The following is a 23,513-nucleotide window of genomic DNA, read 5'->3' as shown; positions in this document are numbered from 1 at the left end:
ATGATTAGCTGAAACTCCTATAGGCTGGAGACTCTATAATTGACTGGTCTTTTTGTTGAAGTTCCCGTCACACAATGTCTTTGAGTCAACAACATACGAGTCCTATCGCATATATGCTCGGCCTCTGTCCTCTCAAACTCTATAAGATTGCCCTGACTCCTGGATGCTCAGCGCCTATATGCTATCATATATAGCATTCAACTACCATATAGGTATATCCCCGATGCCTTGGCTGTACTTCGCCAATAATGCTGAACCTTCTATAAGCTGGAACTCTCCTACTATCTCAGTAGATTACCAAACTCTGGGTCTCTGTCTCAGCTTTCCGATGCTCAGCCTATATATGCTATCGTCTATAGCATTCAATTACCTTTAAGGTTAAACTCCTATGCGCTGGCCCTTTAGCTCGAAATCGTATCGAAATTCTGCTACTCTTCTTTAGTCTAAGAACTTCCAAAGTCTTCTTTTTAATAATTTATCCGCCCTGACAGGGTAACTGCAATAGTCTCCTTATCAAGGTACTGGGATAAATTATTAGTTGAATCCTCGATGTGTCTTCTTCAACCTCTGGATACCGAATGAGCTCTCTGTCATCCATCTACCTCCAGCAGACGTGCTATTTTTAGAACTTGTTTCTGATTGGTCCAAATTTAAACATAACGTTCTACAACGAGTACTTGTTCTATCAAACATCTGGTTCCCTTTAACCTTTGTATATGATATAATGTGCGAAGCTGGGACCCAGCTATCCACATAATGAACCCAAATCAACCATAAATGACCCAAATTCTATTATTAACAACAATTCAACAATAATTATAGCAATGATAGCATGAAAAGGGAGTCAAGCATTATCTGTGCTTATGTGTTACGTTATCAATATATTAAATATACAAATTATTCTGACAATAGCCCCCTTCTCAAGAAAATACTTTTAGTTTTTCAAACACTTAAGGAATAATTTGTGTACAAAACAAAATCTCCTTTTCTTTTTACTATTTCTCGATTTTTACAAATCAGGTATCACTGCTGTTATTAACATACATTCACTAATATACTGATAAAATCAGTATCAAAGATCAAACATCTCTAAAAGACTCAACAAATAGTATATGATCTCAAGAATATCATACAGCGTTAATCTCCTGACCTTTTAATTTCCTATCATCATTCTTCATGAATGATGTTCATTTGTTTCTCTGATTGTGAGAGTACTTGTCATCTTTTCTGTTGACATAATAATTGTTTTCACCAAAACCTCCTTTTACATGATAACTCCCGTCAGACCTACGTATAAACTCTTTACCGAGATCATCTCTCATGTCATTTTGTCTCCATGACTTCTTATGGTTAGATTTATTTGGGCCATGGTCTTTGTAACCCCTATCATCTCGTAGGTTAATATCTCTATCAAATATACCCTTTCTGTTATGCCAACGCGATCCTCTGTTCACGTACTTAATAGATGACCTCTCATGATATCGGTTGAATCCTTGATCATCAAAATTGTGAGACTTTGGTCTGTCATCAGATTGTCTCCAGTTTCTTTCTGTTCTGTCATGATGCCTGTATTCTTGCAAACCATGTCTACCGTAACTGCTCTTTGATGCCAGGTCAGTCTTTACATTCTGGCATACATCACATGACCGGCAAAACCTTGTAACTTTATTTGTTATGCCTGGCCAATGAAAACTCGTTCGTATTTTATCAAGTGTTTCTTTAGCTGATAAGTGTCCCCTGGCTATTGACTTATGAGCTAATGTCATAACACTTCTCTTGAACTGTGTTGGGACTACTATCTGTTTAACAACTCTGCCCTTTTTCTTCTCGAAAATTCTATATAAAACGTTTTTCCTCACTTCATAATGAAACCTGAAACCTCTTTTTGTTTTCAGTTTCGCCTTATCCTTAGCATAAGTCCAAAGTTTCTTTAATGTCTCATCATCTTTCTGAGCAATTTTCATTTGCTCAACATTAAACGTTTGCTCTTTGACTTCGCAAACCTCAGAGGGTTCTGTAATATCTACATTTATTGCATGCTGGGTTTCCGTCATCCCAGTTGCAGCAATATCTTTGCCGGATGAAGACTGTCTTTCATCTCGGGTTTTCCAGTTTATGTCTGGCTTATCTGAAACTCCCTTTATATTACCGATTATCAAATCGCATATCATATTTGACACAACAATTGCCTCAATTTCCCCAGTAAAATATGGTGTATCAACTTGTATCTTTGCTGCGGGAACTGTCCTTGAACGTCCATCAATCGCAACCATAAGATACGTCTTATCCAACATTTGATTCTCTGATACGTGATCTTTTCTGACAGCCGCCAACTCACAGCCTGTGTCTCTCAAAACCTGGACTTCTTTATCGTCTATATATCCTTTCTTCAATATCAAGTTCCTTTCACCGTTTGTTGAATCAATGGTACAGGTGCTTGCTATGACCGAAATCGATTTTCCATGTGCTAACATAAGTCGTCCATCTTCTATGCAGTCTTTTAACCGTTCGTCATCTAATGATATTGCTATAACTGAGGCTGCAACTTTTCTGTCATCCGACTGTTTGTCTTTTTTGGCTTGGCCTTCCTTTCTCCACTCTTTAGGTGTAGAATCTTGCGTTCCATGCCTATTTCTCTGTCTTTCCTCAAAGGATCCCCTACTAGCTAAAGCAGCACCGCTTATTTTTCTCTTGGATAGGTCTCTGCAGTCTCTAGCTATATGACCTTCCTTGTTACATATGAAACATATGGGCTTTTTAAAAGCTGGCTTTTCTCTTTGTGTAGGCTGAGACACTGGCTGAACCTCGGCCGAAGGCTGTGGCTCTTTGCTGCATGACAAATTACTTCTGTTCAACCGGTTAGATGTGATAGAGCCACCATGAGCTTCAATATATTGTTCTGCCAACTGTGTAATCTCAGCTCTCGACTTTGCAACTCTTTCCTTTAAGAATAAAGCAAGGATTTGGAACAAGTTTGGATGAACAGTTCTCTGATCATAAGGTCTTTCAGCATTTCAAACGTATTGTCAACTTCTGCCATTTCTGTCCATCGACTGAAATACCTGTCCAGCCTTGCCATAAACTGAAAAACAGTTTCACCACGCTCTGGCTTGCATTCCCTGAACTTCAATCTAAAACCTTCTTCTGTTAACTGATAACGCTTCAGAACTGCTTTCTTCAATGCAGTATAGTCACTTGCTTGGTCTGGAGGCATGCTTGTATATACGTCCAGGCCTTTTCCTGTTAATAATGAGCTGAGGCTCACAGCCCATGTCTCTTCTTTCCATCCTTGGGTTTTTGCAAACCGCTCAAATCGCTCGAGGTATGCATCCATATCATCCTTACTTTCCTCAAACTTTGGTAGCCTTGGCCGCAATATTTTACTGCTCAAGGGCTCAGCACCTTTATCAGCTCCTAAAGCTCCGGCTTCAGCTTTTATTTTAAGGACTTGCAGCTCATGTTCCTTCAAAGCTAAGTCTTGCTCCTTTAAAGTCCTTTCTTCTTCTTTTAAAGCTCTTTCCTTTTCTAAACGCTCCAGCTCAAATAACCTTTTTTTCTCAGCTTGCTCAAGCTCAAACATCCGTTTCTTCTCTGCTTCTTGAGCCTCAAATCTACGCTTGTCTTCATCTCGTCTCTGTCTCTCGTCTTCCCGTCTCAACATACGCTCCTCACGTTCAGTATACTCCTTCTCTTTCCTATCCACAAACTCAATGAGCTCTGAACCTGAGAGACCCATACGTTCACCCATCTCAACCCATTTATCGTAGTTCATCTTTAAGCTTTAGGCTGGAACTAACTCTAAAATTCAACTATATGTGACTCAGACTACCTTCAGTCACAGCGCCTTCTGGTACACCAACAAAACGTTAAAACCACTAGTCTCTGTACCTTCTTGGATATAGATCCCGGACGAGCCCCCAAATTGTCAGGATACTGGTTATATGACACAGGGAAGTGCCTACGCCTTTAGTATCTTGAACAATGGTTTGGGTCCAATCGCTAAGGTGACTATGTCTTAGACTTGCTGACAAACGATGTAGAATGTCCTTTGTTAAAACGTAAAGTTGGTGAGACCAAATATCTCAGATATAGAATTTTCCTCTGGCTACCTTGCCTAAATGATTCGTGTACCAATGATTCGTAAATGATTTCTATTATGGGCTAGACAATTTCAGGGATCAGGCAAATCACTAAATGTTTCAAACTATCAATCTTCAATTAAAAATGATTAGCTTAAACTCCTATAGGCTGGAGACTCTATAATTGACTGGTCTTTTTGTTGAAGTTCCCGTCAGACAATAGAGAGTTTGAGATTTCAACCTTCGCCTTCCCCTTTTACGTCTCTTGCGAAGTTAACGTATGAAGTTGAAGTTCGATTAAAATTCCTTGAGATTTCAAACATTAGAATGAACCTTACTTCTTTTAATCCGTCCATTCAATTTATCCGTAATTATGATCGTTTTTTTGTGCATTTTGATACCAATTGTCCGAAGGGGCAGGAATTTTACAAGAGGTTTTAAAAATGAAAAAAAAAATGAAAATTAAATAAAAAAAAACCATTTCAATTAATATAATCACCGCATGGATATTAGAGCGATTACCAAAAAAAAAAACAAAAAGAAAAAAAAACAAAACGATAAAACAATGTGAACAATGTAAAAACTCGTTAGTGTTGCTCCAAACATATAGGTTTTATATAAAATTATGTCAGTATAGTCAGTATACAATGCACGATTGTAAGTCATACATGAGAGGAAATAAAAATGATTATTACATACATAAAATTATTTTCCATTGCGTTTCAATGGACCGCGATCGTGCAATATTTTTCCATATCATGACGTTGAACGCTTACATATCGGACTAGTCCCAATCCGTGACTCTAGTTACCTCCCCTGACGATCTGTCCATTGCGGATCTCGTTCCTTTAGATTTTTGTTGCTATTGTGTGTTGGTTTAATTTGTAATTTATGCAACATTTTGTTTACTTTTACACTTTGATTAATCTGACCTATTACATACTGGCACGTAGTAATTTATCAGACTGAAATGGAATGAAAGTTATAATTACGTCATGAGTTGGACTAATATAGGACGTGGAATATTTTCTTAACGCTGTAATGGAAAGAATCGCGTGACATCCATGGCGTCCACGCGCACGTTGCGACAACAAATTGACGTCATTTTCGCGGAAAATATTAATGCGCGTCAGTTGATTTGTTTATTGCGTTTTCGGAGATTTTTTTTCCGTATTTTTTCTGTCTTTCGTGACAGAACGATAATTTAGATATAAATTAATCATTTGATAGTGGATATGTAATAAAAAGGTTATCAACTTTGTATGTGGATATATGCACTCGTTCTTTCGCGGACAATATTGCGCTCCTAAAGTCGCGCAATATTACCACTGCAGAACTCGTGCATATATCCACATACAAAGTTAATAACCTATAATGATCATATCAACGTGATAATGACACTATGTATGACTCTGTATAAGGCCAAATTCTCAGACAGCACAATATGATTTTAATATACTATTTTATAAGTAAAGCATCTGCGGATCCAGGAATTTTGGTAAGAGGGACACCAACATTAAAGAGGGGGGAGGGGGTCACCCATTTCGGGGGGGGGGGGGGGGGGGGGGGAGGGGTAGGGTAGGGTCACACCGAGTTTCTAAACCAACTTTCTTTGTAAAATGTAAGAATCAAAGGGGGAATTAACCCACAATGTCCCTCTGCCAGGCTCTGGTTCCGTGCATTTAAAGAATGGAGTTATCCCATACGTGTAACAGGAAACGTCTCTCATCATGATATCATAGATCTGAAATTGTCTGATACTTCGGAAGAATTTTCCGTCTTACTAGTACCATTTTATGTTAATTTATTTTATAATTAAAACGGAGTTGTCGTATTAAGCGTCCGACAAAAACAGATTGATTTTATTTGGATGTGAAAATAAAATGTTTCACCAAATGATAATCCCGCGTAATTATTTATTTTTCAAGTAAAATGACTGTCATGCCCTGTGCCTCCATCCAGATTTCAGTCTTTGATGCCGAGTATGTGGGCAGAGTAGATGTAAAAAGAATGAAGTTTCGACTTTCGTGATATCACATCTTCGGACGTTCAAAACTTTACTTCATACGACAAAAAGACCCATCTGGTAAAATCGATACCGCCTGGGGACACAAATATGCCGTAGAAGTTAACGTTTGAACAAAATCTCAAAGTTTCTCAAAATCAGTTGATAACTTCATACTTCCAGGTTCAATTCAATGTATTTAGTTAAAATCATTAGCCATACAAAACTTCATTATTCTTATACCTATTGATAGTGTTTCTCATCAAATTTAGTCTAATTATATATATGGATAATCAAATAACTTAATAAGCAGAAATCCTGAAACTAAGTTTTTTATTTCGCATAGTAATAAAGAGAAGTTTTAGGCTAACGTGATATTACATGGAAAACTTTAGTAGCAACGTGTGATATAAATAAAATACACGCATATCGGTGACGTTTTACCCAAAATATATATGGGAGACGTTGAAGGGGAAGGCGAAGTTTGAAATCTCAAACTCTCTAATGTCTTTGAGTCAACAACATACGAGTCCTATCGCATATATGCTCGGCCTCTGTCCTCTCAAACTCTATAAGATTACCCTGACTCCTGGATGCTCAGCGCCTATATGCTATCATATATAGCATTCAACTACCATATAGGTATATCCCCGATGCCTTGGCTGTACTTCGCCAATAATGCTGAACCTTCTATAAGCTGGAACTCTCCTACTATCTCAGTAGATTACCAAACTCTGGGTCTCTGTCTCAGCTTTCCGATGCTCAGCCTATATATGCTATCGTCTATAGCATTCAATTACCTTTAAGGTTAAACTCCTATGCGCTGGCCCTTTAGCTCGAAATCGTATCGAAATTCTGCTACTCTTCTTTAGTCTAAGAACTTCCAAAGTCTTCTTTTTAATAATTTATCCGCCCTGACAGGGTAACTGCAATAGTCTCCTTATCAAGGATCTGGGATAAATTATTAGTTGAATCCTCGATGTGTCTTCTTCAACCTCTGGATACCGAATGAGCTCTCTGTCATCCATCTACCTATTTATACCCCAGCAGACGTGCTATTTTTAGAACTTGTTTCTGATTGGTCCAAATTTAAACATAACGTTCTACAACGAGTACTTGTTCTATCAAATATCTGGTTTCCTTTAACCTTTGTATATGATATAATGTGCGAAGCTGGGACCCAGCTATCCACATAATGAACCCAAATCAACCATAAATGACCCAAATTCTATTATTAACAACAATTCAACAATAATTATAGCAATGATATCATGAAAAGGGAGTCAAGCACTATCTGTGCTTATGTGTTACGTTATCAATATATTAAATATACAAATTATTCTGACATAGAGGTCAAGGATACAAGAATGAAAACTTTGTCCGGAGCATTTCTTCTTCATGCATTGAGGGATTTTAATACAACTTGGCACAAATGTTCACAAGCATGAGACAGAGTGTCGTGCGCAAGAACCAGATCCCTAGGTCTAAGGTCAAGGTCACACTTAGAGGCCAAAGGTCAGATACAAGAATGACTTTGTCCGGAGCATTTCTACTTCATGCACGGAGGGATTTTGATGTAACTTGGCACAGTTGTACACCATCATGAGACGGAGTGTCATGCACTGGTCCCTTCTTTTGAATTACTTCCCTTTGCTGTTACTATAAATAGTTTATATTGTAACTTTTTCATTACAAGTCGTAGGGAAAAATCGAGACCACTTTTCTGTAGTACAACATGCATGTTACATCCAATTCTTAGGTGTATTTTGAGCTATCTCTACCTGGTAAGGATTTTTGTGTGGACTTGTAATTTTTTTTTTCTCTTTAAAAATTAACTTCCCTTAGTTGTTACTATAAAACTTACATTATAACTTTTTTTATAATTGACCGTAGGGAAAAACCAAGACCACTTCTCTGTGGTACAACATTGATGTTACTTTCAAATTTTGGGTGTATTTTAAGGTATCTCTACCTGGTAAGGATTTTTTTGTGGACTTCGAAAAATAAAAGAATTACAATAATTTCTAAAAAAAAAACATTGTAAACAACTAGAAAATTAAAATTCCATTTGCAAATACAGGTGCTAGTGTAAAGAAATTTGCTGTGACGGGCGTATATTGTGACATTCTGGCACCCTTGTTTGTTTTGTTTTCAAACCTTCCATGAATGAAGTTGTACCCACCCCCACATCCGCGCTACCCACATTCCAGAGTTCTTACTTGATTGTGCTCTCTTGCTTAATTTCATCTGTTCTTCTAAATGTACATGTTAAACAGCGACACTTGGTGCCAAGCTACTCGAATACAATATTTCGTTTGAGTTATACTTCAAGCTCACATAGCAAATAACTCCATATAGGAAATTCTATAAACATATTCCATTCTAAAGGTGGGGGGGGGGGGTCGCAGTAAGGTGTCTGCGCAAAATTATTTTTTGATTTTCTCTATATTTTATGACAATACACCTACATGTATTAAGTTTCATTCACAAGTGTTATTGTTATCAGTTTTGACTTACTTCTATAGAAATTCACATTGAAAGTGGGTGGGGTAATTTGACATGTAACCAGCCAGGAACACAATCTCCGCCGCGTTTTTAAAAATGGTTCAAACTTTTTACCTGGAACTTTCGTGATAAAATAACTATGCAATGGACATTTACACAACATGTTGCGTTTTAAATTGTTTTGAATACTTTTTTCAACACAGAGCCACAAAGTGGCCTAATCAAATTTGCTGATTTTCAATGGACGAACTTCACCAAAAATCTAAAACCTTTTTTTATTAGTTGAGATATTTAGGTGTTATTTTCAGCAGATATTATAAGCTAAATAAACATTAAAATGACAATATATCAGTACACTCTGATTAATATTGGAAGAGTGGTACACTCTCAAACTAGGGAAAAGTGGGTGGGGTAAATAAACATGCGAAGCTAAACATTCGAAGCAACACAACTATAGGAATAATAATTTTGCAGTTTAAGAAATGGCCTCAGACTGTCTACTACTATCTTAATTATGCTTCTATGAGTGGTAGGGGCATATAAATTTGGTCTTGTCCGTGCATGTGAGCGTCCGTCCGTCGCCTGAAGTATAGAGAAAAAGAGAAAATCAAAAAACATTTTGCGCAGACACCTAACTGCGACCCCCCCCCCCCTTTAGAATGGAATATGTTTATAGAATTTCCTATATGGAGTTATTTGCTATTGTCATAAAATATAAAGAAAATCAAAAAACATTTTGCGCAGACACCTAACTGCGACCCCCCTTTATTAGTTAGGATCAGCGTAACATACATTTATCATGTACACTTAAACATTTGTTTTCTGTTAAATTGATCCTGTCTAATGAAATTATTTGCTTCTTAGTAACATCCTTAATTTTTAGCTCACCTGTCACATAGTGACAAGGTGAGCTTTTGTGATCACCCTTCGTCCGTCGTCCGTCGTGTGTACGTCCGTGCGTCCGTCAACAGTTTCTTGTCTGCACGATAGTGGTTTCATTTATGATTTTATTTTAACCAAACTTACACACAACTTGTATCACCATAAGATCTCGGTTCCTTTCTTGAACTGGCCAGATCCCATTATGGGTTCCAGAGTTATGGTCCCTGAAAGGGCCAAATCAGCTATTTTGACCTTGTCTGCACAATAGCAGCTTTATTTGATTTTTACCAAACTGGCACACAACTTGTATCACCATAAGATCTCGGTTCCTTTCTTGAACTAGCCAGATTACATTATGGGTTCCAGAGTTATGGCCCCTGAAAGGACCAGAATTAGCTATTTTGACCTTGTCTGCACAATAGCAGCTTCATTTATGATTTGAATTTAATCAAACTTGCACAAAACTTGTGTTGCCATAAGATCTCAGTTCCTTTGTTGAACCGGCCAGATCCCCTAATGGGTTCCAGAGTTATGGCCCCTGAAAGGGCCAAAATTAGCTATTTTGACATTGTCTGCATAATAGCAACTTTATTTATGATTTGATTTTAACCAAACTTACACACAACTTGTTTCACCACAAGATCTTGGTTCCTTTCTTAAACTGGACAGATTCCATCATGGGTTCCAGAGTTATGGCCCCTTAAATGTCCAAAATTGGCTATTTTGGCTTTTGCAGCCATATAGAGACTTTATTTATGGTTTTATTTGATACAAACTTCCAAAATATCTTCAACAACAATAAATCTTGGATTCCGTGACAAATCAGATCCAATCGTAGTTTCCAGAATTATTTTATATCTGATTACCTCCCCTGATTGTAGTCAAAATGGATTTATATCAGTAAGTACTTACAGGACTTATTTGAAATTTCATTATTGTCATTAGTTGGACCGAGCCAATCAGGGTAGATAACTATGGACTGATTTTATGTCAAATTACCTCCCTTTATTTTTGAAATTAAAATGGGTATATCTCCATAACTAATGAAGATACTGATCTGAAATTTCATTTATGTTAACAGATTTATTTGGCAGATCCTTCTTTTGTTAACTTACAATAATTTTCTTTTGAATTACTTCCCTTTTACGTTACTATAAATCGCCTATTTTTAGTAACTTTTTTATTATTGGCCGTAGGGAAAAACCGAGACCACTTTTCTGTGATACAACATGGATGGTACCTCCAATTTTTAGGTGTATTTTGACATATCTGTACCTTGTAAGAATTTTTGTTTTTCTTTTTGGTTAAATTTCTTTCCTTTGTTGTTCCTGTCCTTTGGACTTAGATATTTTTTCTGAGGACCTTCTTGTCCTCAAGTGCAATGATAACAGGTGAGCGATATAGGGCCATCATGGCCCTCTTGTTTGCTGGATATATTTCTTTGCCATTCCTCACCCTAAATCCATTAGTGGATACCAGTTCATCGACTTTGCTTGTTATTGTAGTAATTTTTTTTATACATTTTCAGCATTTTCTGCTTCCACTAAAATGCTAAATTTGACATATATGGATATACCCTTGAATGGATCTTCATGAAAATTGGTCAGAATGTTCACCTTGATGATATCTAGGTCAAGTTTGAAACTGTGTCACGTGCCTTCAAAAACTAGGTCAGTAGGTCAAATAATAAAAAAAACCTTTTGACCTCTCTAGAGGCCATACTTTTCATGGGATCTGTATGAAGGTTGGTCTGAATGTTCATCTTGATGATATCTAGGTCAAGTTTGAAACTGGGTCAACTGCGGTTAAGAACTAGGTCAGTAGGTCTAAAATTAGAAAAATCTTTTGACCTCTCTAGAGGCCATATTTTTCAATGGATCTTCATGAAAATTGGTCTGAATGTTCACCTTGATGATATCTGTGTCAGTTTCGAAACTGGGTCACGTGCGGTCAAAAACTAGGCCAGTAGATATAAAAATAGAAAAACCTTGTGACCTCTCTAGAGGCCATATTTTTCATGAGATCTTCATGAAAATTAGTGAGAATGTTCACCTTGATGATATCTAGGTCAAGTTCAAAACAGGGTCACGTACCTTCGAAAACTAGGTCAATAGGTCAAATCATAGAAAAACCTTGTGACCTCTCTATTTTTCAATGGATCTTGAAAATTGGTCAGACTTTTTATCTTGATGATATTTAGGTCAAGTTCAAAACTGGGTCACATGAGCTCAAAAACTAGGTCACTTTGTCAAATAATAGAAAAAACGACGTCATACTCAAAACTGGGTCATGTGGGAACAGGTGAGCGATTCAGGACCATCATGGTCCTCTTGTTTCAGGTTGTTAGAAATGTTTATTCACGACAGATTGCAACAAATATTATAAGTGGTAAGTGTCAAAAACATTGAAAAGAGAATGCCATCTCATAAAAAGCTCAACTTGTTTGTATGATACATAGGCAGAAAAACACTAATGAACAATTAGGGTGTATAAAAACTAAATGAAAAATAACTTTATGTGAAGGTAATAACACAATTGAGCATCGTCTTTGAACTGTCTGGGGTATGTTAAAATTGATTAACTAAGCACAGTAAAAAAGCTCTGAATCCCTCACTTGTTCAAATGTTAAAGGGGCCGTCTATGTAAATTTTCATTTGTTTGACTGTCAGCTTCATAACCATTTTATCTTGACTAAAAAAGCTATATATTCATATTTGATTAACTAAATTTTATTTTGACAAGATAAAGCTCATAGAATTTATTATTTAGTTGCTTAAAGTGGAATTATGCACCTTTTTCAAGTAAAATACAGCTGAAATAGATCAATTAATGAGTGTGTAAATGTGCAGGAAATTTTAGCTTATTACCCAGTAGATCAAAATCTTCCTGTTACCGCTACGAAATAATAAGTTTACAAATATGACTTTTCTTAATTTGACTGGAAGAAAAGTCAAACTGCAGGCAGGAGTTGTATCCCTTAAACTTCAGAAATAGGTAAGGGAGATCACTGCTTAGAAGACGAAGAAAAGAACTATGTTTTTAGCTCACCTGTCACAAAGTGACAAGGTGAGCTTTTGTGATCGCGTGGCGTCCGTCGTCCGTCCGTGCGTGCGTCCGTCCATAACCTTTTGCTTGTGACCACTGTAGAGGTCACATTTTTCATGGGATCTTTATGGAAGTTGGTCAGAATGTTTATCTTGATCATATCTAGGTCAAATTCGAAACTGGGTCATGTGCGGTCGAAAACTAGGTCAGTAGGTCTAAAAATAGAAAAACCTTGTGACCTCTCTAGAGGCCATACTTTTCAATGGATCTTCATGAAAATTGGTCAGAATGTTTACCTTGATGATATCTAGGTCAGGTTTGAAACTGGGTCACGTGCCATCTAAAACTAGGTCAGTAGGTCAAATAATAGAAAAACCTTGTGACCACTCTAGAGGCCATATTTTTCAGGGGTCTGTATGAAAGTTGGTTTGAATGTTCATCTTAATGATATCTAAGTCAAGTTCGAAACTGGGTCAACTGCAATCAAAAACTAGGTCAGTAGGTCTAAAAATAGAAAAACCTTTTGACCTCTCTAGAGGCTGTACTTTTCAATGGATCTTCATGAAAATTGGTCAAAATGTTCACCTTGATAATATCTAGGTCAAGTTTGAAACTTTGTTACGTGCCATTAAAAACTAGGTCAGTAGGTCAAATAATAGAAAAACCTTGTGACCTCTCTAAAGGCCATATTTTTCATGGGATCTGTATGAAGGTTGGTCTGAATGTTCATCCTGATGATATCTAGGTCAAGTTTGAAACTGGGTCAACTGCGGTCAAAAACTAGGTCAGTAGGTCTAAAAGTAGAAAAACCTTGTGACCTCTCTAGAGGCCATACTTTTCAATGGATCTTCATGAAAATTAGTCAGAATGTTCACCTTGATGACATCTAGGTCAAGTTTGAAACTGGATTACGTGCGGTCAAAAACTAGGTCAGTAGGTCAAATAATAGAAAAACATTATGACCTCTCTAGAAGCCATATTTTTCATGGGATCTGTATGAAAGTTGATCTGAATGTTTATCTTGATGATATCTAGGTCAGGTTCAAAACTGGGTCAACTGCGGTCAAAAACTAGGTCAGTAGGTCTGAAAGTAGAAAAACCTTGTGACCTCTCTAGAGGCCATACTTTTCAATGGATCTTCATGAAAATTGGTCAGAATGTTCACCTTGATGATATCTAGGTCAAGTTTGAAATTGGGTCACGTGCCATCAAAAACTAGGTCAGTAGGTCAAATAATAAAAAACTTTGTGACCTCTCTAGAGGCCATATTTTTCATGGGATCTGTATGAAAGTTGGTGTGAATATTTATCTTGATGATATTTAGGTCAAGTTCGAAACTGAGTCAACTGCGGTCAAAAACTAGGTCAGTAGATCTTAAAATAGAAAAACCTTTTGACCACTCTAGAGGCCATATTTTTCGATGGATCTTCATGAAAATTTGTCTGAATGTTCACCTTGATGATATCTAGATAAAGTTTGAAACTGGGTCATGTGTGGTCAAAACTAGGTCAGTAGGTATAAAAATAGAAAAACCTTTTGACCACTCTAGAGGCCATATTTTTCGATGGATCTTCATGAAAATTTGTCTGAATGTTCACCTTGATGATATCTAGATAAAGTTTGAAACTGGGTCATGTGTGGTCAAAACTAGGTCAGTAGGTATAAAAATAGAAAAACCTTTTGACCTCTCTAGAGGCCATACTCTTCATGAGATCTTCATGAAAATTGGTGAGAATGTTCACCTTGATAATATCTAGGTCAAGTTCAAAACTGGGTCATATGCCTTCAAAAACTAGGTAATTAGGTCAAATAATAGAAAAACCTTGTGACCTCTCTAGAAGCCATATTTTTCAATGGATCTTCATGAAAATTGGGTCATGTGGAGACTGGTGAGCGATTCAGGACCATCATGTTATTAGTCTGATTTCTTTGTTTTCAAGCATCAATTCCAAATACATATGCAACTTCAGCGTTATCATGAATTTAACACATTTAAATGCACAGCAACTGAAAATTGCTTTTATAAAACATTCACCAAAAACAATGTGTCCAGTAATATAAGAATGTTTACAACATAGAAGAAACAACAAATGTTTACCTTTAATTTAAATTTGGATATGCTAATGGCGATATATGCTTTTACAAACACTCTTAGACTAGATTTTCTTTTGCTTATATAAAATGAGTTGCTAATTTCTGTGTTAGAAATCGTCATTTTGTTTTAGGTCCATTGAAAAGAAGGCAAGAACTGTCGTTTTTAGGTGGACAGTTATGGGATGCAGATAAGTGTACACAAATATTTGGAACACCTGTTATGAAAATGCCAGGTGGTGGTGTAGCTGATACGATAACATATGGAGAGATGCTGACAGATGGTGCAATAACTAGAGATCCTGAAGTAAAAGATTACATATATATTCAGAGAAATCAAATTCATGTAATAAGCGACACAGGCTTTTTTTCAAAAAGCGGTGACTCTGGATCATGCATTTTCTGGATTGATGAACAAAATGATTTACATGCAGTAGGAATGATAGTCACAGATAACAGCAAACAGGACGGTGCATGTTTGGGAGAAAGTTTTGCTGCTCCAATGTCTAGAATCTGTAAGGCATTTGCTGCAGAGGAAATACATCTAAGCCTGTACACTTTTTCATCTGGTAGGTAAATACGACTTTAAACTAGAAGCTAACTTCCTCTACATGGTTGTTTTAAATATAAGCTGGGTTTAAGAAATGTCATTTTCCTGACGAACCCCGTGTAAAAGTAACACTAATGCTGAGGCATAATGACCATCGTCTCTTTTGTTCAAGTTTATTTAAATGTTTAGGGTCGCCACTAATCAAAATAGAAATACCTTTTAACGAATTCTTCTCATGAACCACTTGATGGATCATCACCAAACTTAGTTTGAAATTTCTGTAACGGTGTCTCTCAGAATTTTATCCGCCGAAGGCAAAGGGATATAGTTTCAGCGACTTAAATCAATATCATAAACCAATTGATAATTAATCATCACCAAATTTGATCAGTAGCATCCACTACAAGTGGAATCATCCAAAATTGCTTGACTGATTTGAGGAGCACCTAGAGCCAAAAATAGAAACTTTTAAATGTATTCTACTCATGACCATCTTGATGGATTATCACCAATCTGGGTCTGAAGGCATCCTAGTAAAATATTTTCTCAGATGTATTCAGTTGGTTCATCTTAACTGATTTTAGGCGCTGCAAGAGTCGATAATAGAAAAAACTTGAAAAGATATTTTCCTATTCCTACATCATCACTTGACTTTTATCTTGGGATCTTAGCTAGGTCCCCTCTCGGACATTAAGATTGATCCGCTTGAATGTTTTTAATGACTGTGTGAGCCAGAAATAGAGGGGAAAAAACTCACCAACTTCTCACTATGAAACATTTGATGGATATTCACAAAATTAAAGCTGTTCTGTAGCATCTTAGTAAGGACCTTTCTTTTAAGATTTTTTTTTTTCAAATTGTATCCAGTTGACTGATATAAGGTGCTGTGAGGGTATAAATAATAAGCAGTAAAAACTTTAATTTACTTCTGAAAAGTCTGCGTTCAGTCTTTAGCTCACCTCGGCACAAAGTGATCATCTTGATTATTGCTATGGCAAGTTAAAAACTGGGTCATGTGAGGTCAAAAACTAGGTCACCCGCTTAAATGAAAGAAAAACAAAAGCTTGTTAATACTGTAGAGACGATATTTTTGACTATCTTCATGAAGCCTAAGAATAATGTTTATCTGGATATTTCCTGGGCAAAATTCAAAACTGGGTAACATGGGATCAAAAGCTAGGTCACCCACTGAAAACAAGGAAAAAAAACTTGTTAACATTGTAGAGGCCACTTTTATGATCATCCTATCTTAATGAAACTTGGTCAGAATGTTTATTAGAGTCTTTGTGATCGCTCGATGTCCGGCGTCTGTCTGTCAACATTTAGCTTGTGTATGCGAAAGAGGCTGTTTTTTTTTCAACTGATCTTCATGAAATTTTGTCAGAATGATTAGCTTGATGAAATCTAGGCCGAGTTCGAAAATGGGTCATCTGGGGTCTAGGTCACAAGGTCAAATCAAAGAAAAACCTTGTGTATGCGATAGAGGCTGTATTTTTCAATTGATCTTTATGAAAATTTTGTCAGAATAATTACCTTGATGAAATCTAGACCGAGTTCGAAAATGGGTCATCTGGGGTCAAAAACTAGATCACTAGGTCAGATCAAAGAAAAACATTTTTTAGCTCGACTTTTCGAAGAAAATGTAGAGCTATTGCACTCGTCGGCGTCGCCGTTGGTTAAAGATTTTAATAAAGTCAAATATCTCTGTTACTGTCAAAGCTATTGATTTGAAACTTAAAATAGATATTTACTATCAAAGTCTACACCAGGAGAAACAAACCCCATAACTCTGATTTGAATTTTGACAGAATTATGCCCCTTTTTAACTTAAAAATTTTGGTAAAAGTTTTTGATAAAGTCAAATATCTCTGTTACTGTCAAAGTTATTGACTTGAAACTTAAAATACTTATTTACCATCAAAATCTACACCAGAAGAAACAATCCCCACAACTCGGATTGAATTTTGACAGAATTATTCCCCTTTTTAACTTAAAATTTTTTGTTAAAATTTTTGATAAAGTCAAATATCTCTTTTACTATCAAAGCGTTTGACTTGAAACTTAAAATACTAAATACTAACTTACCATCAAAATCTTCACCAGGAAAAACAATCCCCATAACTCTAGTTTGAATTTTGACAGAATTATGCCCCTTTTTAACTTAGAATGTTTTGTTAAAATTTTTGATAAAGTCAAATATCTTTGTTACTATTAAAGCTTTTGACTTGAAACTCAAAATAGTTATTTACTATCAAAGTCTACACCAGGAGACACAATTCCCATAACTCTGATTTGTATTTTGACAGAATTATGCCCCTTTTTAACTTAGAATTTTTTTTTTAAAAAATTGATAAAGTTAGATATCTCTGTTACTATTAAAGCTTTTGACTTGAAATCAAAATAGTTATTTTCTATCAAAGTCTACACCAGAAGACACAATTCCCATAACTCTGATTTTAATTTTGACAGAATTATGTCCCATTTTAACTTGGAATTTTTTTTACTGGCAAAGCTCTAATTCAGAGTTAAGCACTGAGAAAAGTCGAGCGCGCTGTCTTACGGACAGCTCTTGTTTCAATTGATCTTCATGAAATTTTGTCAGAATGATAACCTTAATGAAATCTATGCCGATTTCGAAAATGCGTCATCTGGGATAGAAAAATAGGTCACTAGGTCAAATCGAAGGAAAACTTTGTGTATGCAATAGAGGCTGTATTTTTCATCAGATCTTCATGAAATTTTGTAAGAATGATTACTTTCATGAATACTAGGCCAGTTCGAAAATGGGTCATCTGGGGTCAAAAACTAGGTCACTAGGTCAAATCAAAGAAAAACACTGTGTATGTGATAGAGGCTGTACTTTTCAATTTATCTTCATGAAATTTATTGGAATGACTGCCTTGATGAAATCTAGTTTGAGTTTGAATATGGGTCATCTGGGGTCAGAAACTAGGTCACTAGGTCAAATTATAGAAAATATTTGTATATGCGATAGAGACTGTATTTTTCGATTGATCTTCATGAAATTTGGTCAGAATGATTGCCTTGATGGAATCTAGGTCAAGTTCAAATATGGGTCTAAGAAAATACTTGTTCAAACTCAAGAGACCACATTTTTGGTCCAATTTTAATGAAAATTGGCCAGAATATTTGTTTCTATGAAATCATCAGGTTAACATGTTTACACTGTTATGGTGTGTTTCTCAGGTGAGCGACTTAGGGCCATCTTGGCCCTCTTGTCTTTATTATTCCAATGCCAAGTTTAGCAGGTGAACGATATAGGATCATCATGACCCTCTTGTATTCATAAAGAAAAATTTTATCAATCACGAAGCAGTGTTTGTTTGTTTGTTTTGGGTTTAACGCCGTTTTTTAACAGTATTTCAGTCATGTAACGGCGGGCAGATAACCTAACTAGTGTTCCTGGATTCTGTACCAGTACAAACCTGTTCTCCGCAAGTAACTGCCAACTTCCCCACATGAATCAGAGGTGGAGGACTAATGATTTCAGACACAATGTCGTTTATCAAATAGTCACGGAGAACATACGCCCAGCCAGAGGATCGAACTCACGACCCCGCGATCCGTAGACCAACGCTCTACCTACTGAGCTAAGCGGGCGGGCTTCGAAGCAGTGTGAAACATATATATATATATACAAGGTCATAGTCAAGGTCAGGAGAGTGAATGAGGGCCATTAAGGCCCTCTTGTTGTTCATTAGTTATGAGTGGTAAAATATCCTATAAATAAATTATGGTTGTATACAACACCCCCTCTACTTAAATAATGCTCCCTGAAGGGATGACCATATAGTCATCATCTTGTCTGTCAAAGTTCTTGATTCTGTCATCAACAAGGCAAATGCCAGGTTAAAATTTCTGCATTGGGAACAAAAATTTCTTACTGTTCATACTAAAAGAGTTTTAGCTTTGATACAGTGTTATTTTGACAATGTTCTTTCTGGTTTAACAGCTTACCTCAATTTTGGAAAAACAAGCTACAAGTTACCCAAAATAAATTAGTCAGGTTTATACTCTGTCTGGAAAATAGGTCCCATATTGCCCAAGAACATTTTATTTCATTGATTTGGTTACCTTTCAGTAAAAGGGTGGAACAAATAATATTGTGTCATGTCTTAAAAATTAAGAATGGTCAATCTCCTGGCTGTATGAGCCAAGACTTTGTGACCAAAGATTCTGTGCATTCATATAGAACAAGGTCTAGTGACAGTGGGGTTTTTATGCTACCTAGGGTGAAAGGCTTTGGTTTGAAGTTTTTGTACATTATGAAAAATGCTTCCATCTCTAATAAGGAATTTGTCAAGCCATGCTGTTGTCAACAGGTTGACTGTTAACACTCTAGAGGTCACAATTTGTGCCCAATCTTAATGAAACTTGGTCAGAATGTTACCGTCAATACAATCTTTTACAAATTCGATATTGGGTCATCTGGGGTCAAAAACTAGGTCACCAGGTCAGATCAGAGGAAAAGCTTGTTAATCCGCTAGAGGTCACAATTTTGGCAAAATCTTAATGAAACTTGTTCAGAATGTATCCTTAATAAAATCTTGCACAACTTTGATATTGTGTCATCTGGGGTCAAAAACTAGGTCACCAGGTCAAATCAAAGGAAAAGCTTGTTAACACTCTAGAGGTCACAATTTTGGCCCAATCTTAATGACACTTAGTCTGAATGTTACCGTCAGTACAGTCTTGGAGGAGTTCGTTATTGGGTCATCTGGGGTCAAAAACTAGGTCACCAGATTACTGTAGAGGCCACATTTACGACTGTATCTTTATGAATCTTGAAAAGAATGTTAATCTTGATAATCTCAAGGTCCAGTTTGAATCTGGGTCCTGTAGGACAAAAAACTAGGTCACCAAGACAAATCAAAGGAAAACCTAGTTAACACTGTAGAGGCCACATTTATGACCATATCTTAATGAAACATGGTCAGAATGTTGTTTTTGATGATCTGTAGATCAAGTTGAAATCTGGGTCAGATGGGTTCAAAAACTATGTCACCAACTCGAATCAAAGAAAAAGCTAGTTAACATTGTAGAGGCCACATTTATGACCATACCGTAATGAAACATTGTCAGAATGTTAATTTTTTATAATTTTTAGGTCAAGTTCAAATCTGGGTCAGGTGTGGTCAAAAACTAGGTCACCAGTCAAAGGGAAAGCTTGTTTATCCCCCCACCAAAGGTGAAGGGGATATTAGAAATGCTCTCCGTCCGTGCGTCCGTCCGTCCGTGCGTCCGCAACGATCTTTGTCCAGACCATAACTCCAAAAGTACTTGAGGGATTTTCTTCAAACTTCATACACTGATAGAACACATTGGGAGGAAGTGCAGTGTGCAAGAACAATAACTCTACCTTGCCTATTTTTTGAGTTATTCCCCTTTATCTTATTTTCTTCAAAAATTTTGTCCGGAGCATAACTCCAAAAGTACTGGAGGGATTTTCTTCAAACTTCATACACTGATAGAACACATTGGGAGGAAGTGCAGTGTGCAAGAACAATAACTCTACCTTGCCTATTTTTTGAGTTATTCCCCTTTATCATATTTTCTTGAAACATTTTGTCCGGAGCATAACCCCAAAAGTACTGGAGGGATTTTCTTCAAACTTCATACACTGATAGAACACATTGGGAGGAAGTGCAGTGTGCAAGAACAATAACTCTACCTTGCCTATTTTTTGAGTTATTTCCCTTTATCATATTTTCTTAAAAAAATTTGTCCGGAGCATATCTTCTTCATGCATGGAGGGATTTTGATATATCTTGGCACAAATGTTTACCACCACGAGGCGGAGTGTCAGACGCAGGAACCAGGTCCCTAGGTCTAAGGTCAAGGTCACACTTAGAGGTCAAAGGATACAAGAATAAAAACCTTGTCCGGAGCATTTCTTCTTCATGCATTGAGGGATTTTGATATAACTTGGCACAAATGTTCACCACCACGAGACGGAGTGTCATGCGCAAGATCCAGGTCACTAGGCCTAAGGTCAAGGTCACACTTAGAGGCCAAAGGTCAGATACAAGAATGACTTTGTCCGAAGCATTTCTTCTTCATGCATAGAGGGATTTTGATGTAACTTGGCACAATTATACACCATCATGAGACGAAGTGTCATGCGCAGTTCCCTTCTTTAGAATTACTTCCCTTTGTTGTTACTTTAAATAGCTTTTATTGTAACTTTTTCATTACAAGTCGTAGGGAAAAATCGAGACCACTTTTCTGTAGTACAACAAACATGCTAAATCCAATTTTGAGGTGTATTTTGACCAGTCTCTTCCTGATAAAGATTTTTGTGTGGACTTGCATTTTTTTTTTTTTTTTTTTTTTTTAAAGATTAACTTCCCTTAGTTGTTACTATAAATAACTTATATTGTAACATTTTTATAATTGACCCTAGGGAAAAAACAAGACCACTTTTCTGTGGTACAGCATAGATGTTACTCTCCAGTTTTAGGTGTATTTTATTAATTTTATTATATATAAGGTATCTCTACCTAGTAAGGAGTTTTTTGTGGACTTTAAAAAACAAAAGACTTACAATGATTACTAAACAACCACAAAATTAACATTCCATTTGCAAATACAGCTGCCCGGTGGGGGGATTAGCCATGTCTGACATGGCTCTTGTTAACACTCTAGAGGCCACACATATGAATGTATCTTCATGAAACTTGGTCAGAATGTTAACCTTGATGATCTTTAGGTCAAGTTCGGATCTGGGTCATGTGGAATGAGACTGACCTACTTTGTAGCTCTCACCTGTCATGAAGTGACAAGGTGAGCTATTGTGACCGCTTGATGTCCGTCGTCAGTAGTGCGTCGTTTAAGAAAAATCTTCTTCTTGATAACCACTGGGCAGAATTACACCAATCCCTTTCAAAATTGTTCAAAGAATTGAATTCCATGCAGTACTGTGGTTGCCATGGCAACCGAAAGGAAAAACTCTAAAAATCTGCTTGTCCAAAATCACAGGGTGTAGGGCTTTGATATCTGTTTTGTAGCATCATCTGGTGGTCCTCTACCAAAGTTGTTCAAATTATCCCCCTAGGGTCAAATATGGCCCCGCCCCTGGTGTCACATGGTTTATATAGACTTTTATAGGGAAAACTTTGAAAATCTTCTTGTACAAAACCCTATGTCCTAGGGCTTTGATATTTGGTATGTAGCATCATTTAGTGGTCCTCTACCAAGATTGTTCAAACTATTCCGCTAGGGTAAAATATGGCCACGCCACAAGTTTTACATAGACGTATATAGGAAAAAAAGTTTAAAAATCTTCTTGTCTGAAACAACAACACTTAGACCTTTGATATTTGGTTTGTAGCATTGCCTTATGGTCCTCAACCAAAATTGTTCAAATCATACCCCTTGGGTGAAAAGAGGCCGTGCTCTGGGGGTCCCAAGTTTTATATAGACTTATATAGGAAAAAGGTTTAAAAATCTTCTTGTCTGAAACCATACGACCTAGGCTTTCGATATTTAGTATGATGCATTGTCTAATAGTCCTCTACCAGTATTGTTCAAATTATGCCCCTAAGGTTAAAAGAGGCCCCGCCCTGGGGTCATTTAGTTATTATGTGAGTTATATAGGAAACGTATGTAACACCACCACTGGTTGCATAGATTGAGAAAGTCAGCAGTTTTTTCACACTCGGTTTTATTTACAAGGTTATACAGACGTCAACTATACTAACAGTCAATTCAGGTATAAATACATCAGCTTTTTAAATAGTATTTTCCCGCGTCAAACTTTTAATTAATTTTTTATTCTTAAGTCCAAAAGTTCTATAACATAATAGTCAATTCTAAAACTTCCACAGTTATTTTTAACCTGCTCTTAAACCCGAGCCCAAAAAATCGAACTTAACCGAGCTGATCTGAACCGATCCGAACTGCCAATTATCCGATCCCATTTTTGTAAAACATTTCTAACTTCCTGATTCTTAACTCAGTCCTCTCTTTTCTTGACTCAGTCCTCCTCTCCCTATTCTCCTATCTTCTCTTAATTCTCTGAGTATTTATACCTGTTTTTACGAACTACAACGCAATAACATGTTTACAAGTATTTCAAAATATTCAAAGCAATTTCAAAACATGTCAGTCAAAACGTCCATTATGTACTCATATAATAGTAAACAACAGATGTGGAATCAATCACCAATGTGTATTTTCGTAAATAAATGACTGTTACTGAAACAAACAAAATAATTAGGGTCAAATCTAATAGATAAAACATTCAACGGTGATTCATTTTGTATAAATTGTAAACAACAACAATATGCTGAACAGGTAAACAAAGTAATTAACATTTCTGGCCAATTAATGAAAA

The 23,513-nt window shown here is 36.5% G+C and overlaps 1 protein-coding gene across 2 annotated transcripts in view; it reads left to right on the top strand.

Annotated features, from left to right (window-relative positions):
* Positions 1 to 23,513, top strand: part of LOC128547373 (uncharacterized) — a 147,802-nt gene that overhangs the window by 99,002 nt on the left and 25,287 nt on the right. For both annotated transcript variants that reach the window (XM_053519969.1, XM_053519970.1), the window contains exon 19: positions 14,742 to 15,176. In XM_053519969.1, coding sequence (XP_053375944.1) covers positions 14,742 to 15,176 — 435 coding nt within the window. The remainder of the gene's footprint in view (positions 1 to 14,741; positions 15,177 to 23,513) is intronic.

The sequence above is a fragment of the Mercenaria mercenaria genome, chromosome 12 (genome assembly GCF_021730395.1).
Source record: "Mercenaria mercenaria strain notata chromosome 12, MADL_Memer_1, whole genome shotgun sequence".
Lineage (NCBI taxonomy): Eukaryota > Metazoa > Mollusca > Bivalvia > Venerida > Veneridae > Mercenaria > Mercenaria mercenaria.
The sequence above is the reverse complement of the archived record's forward strand: the minus strand, read 5'-3'. Positions and strand labels throughout refer to the sequence as shown.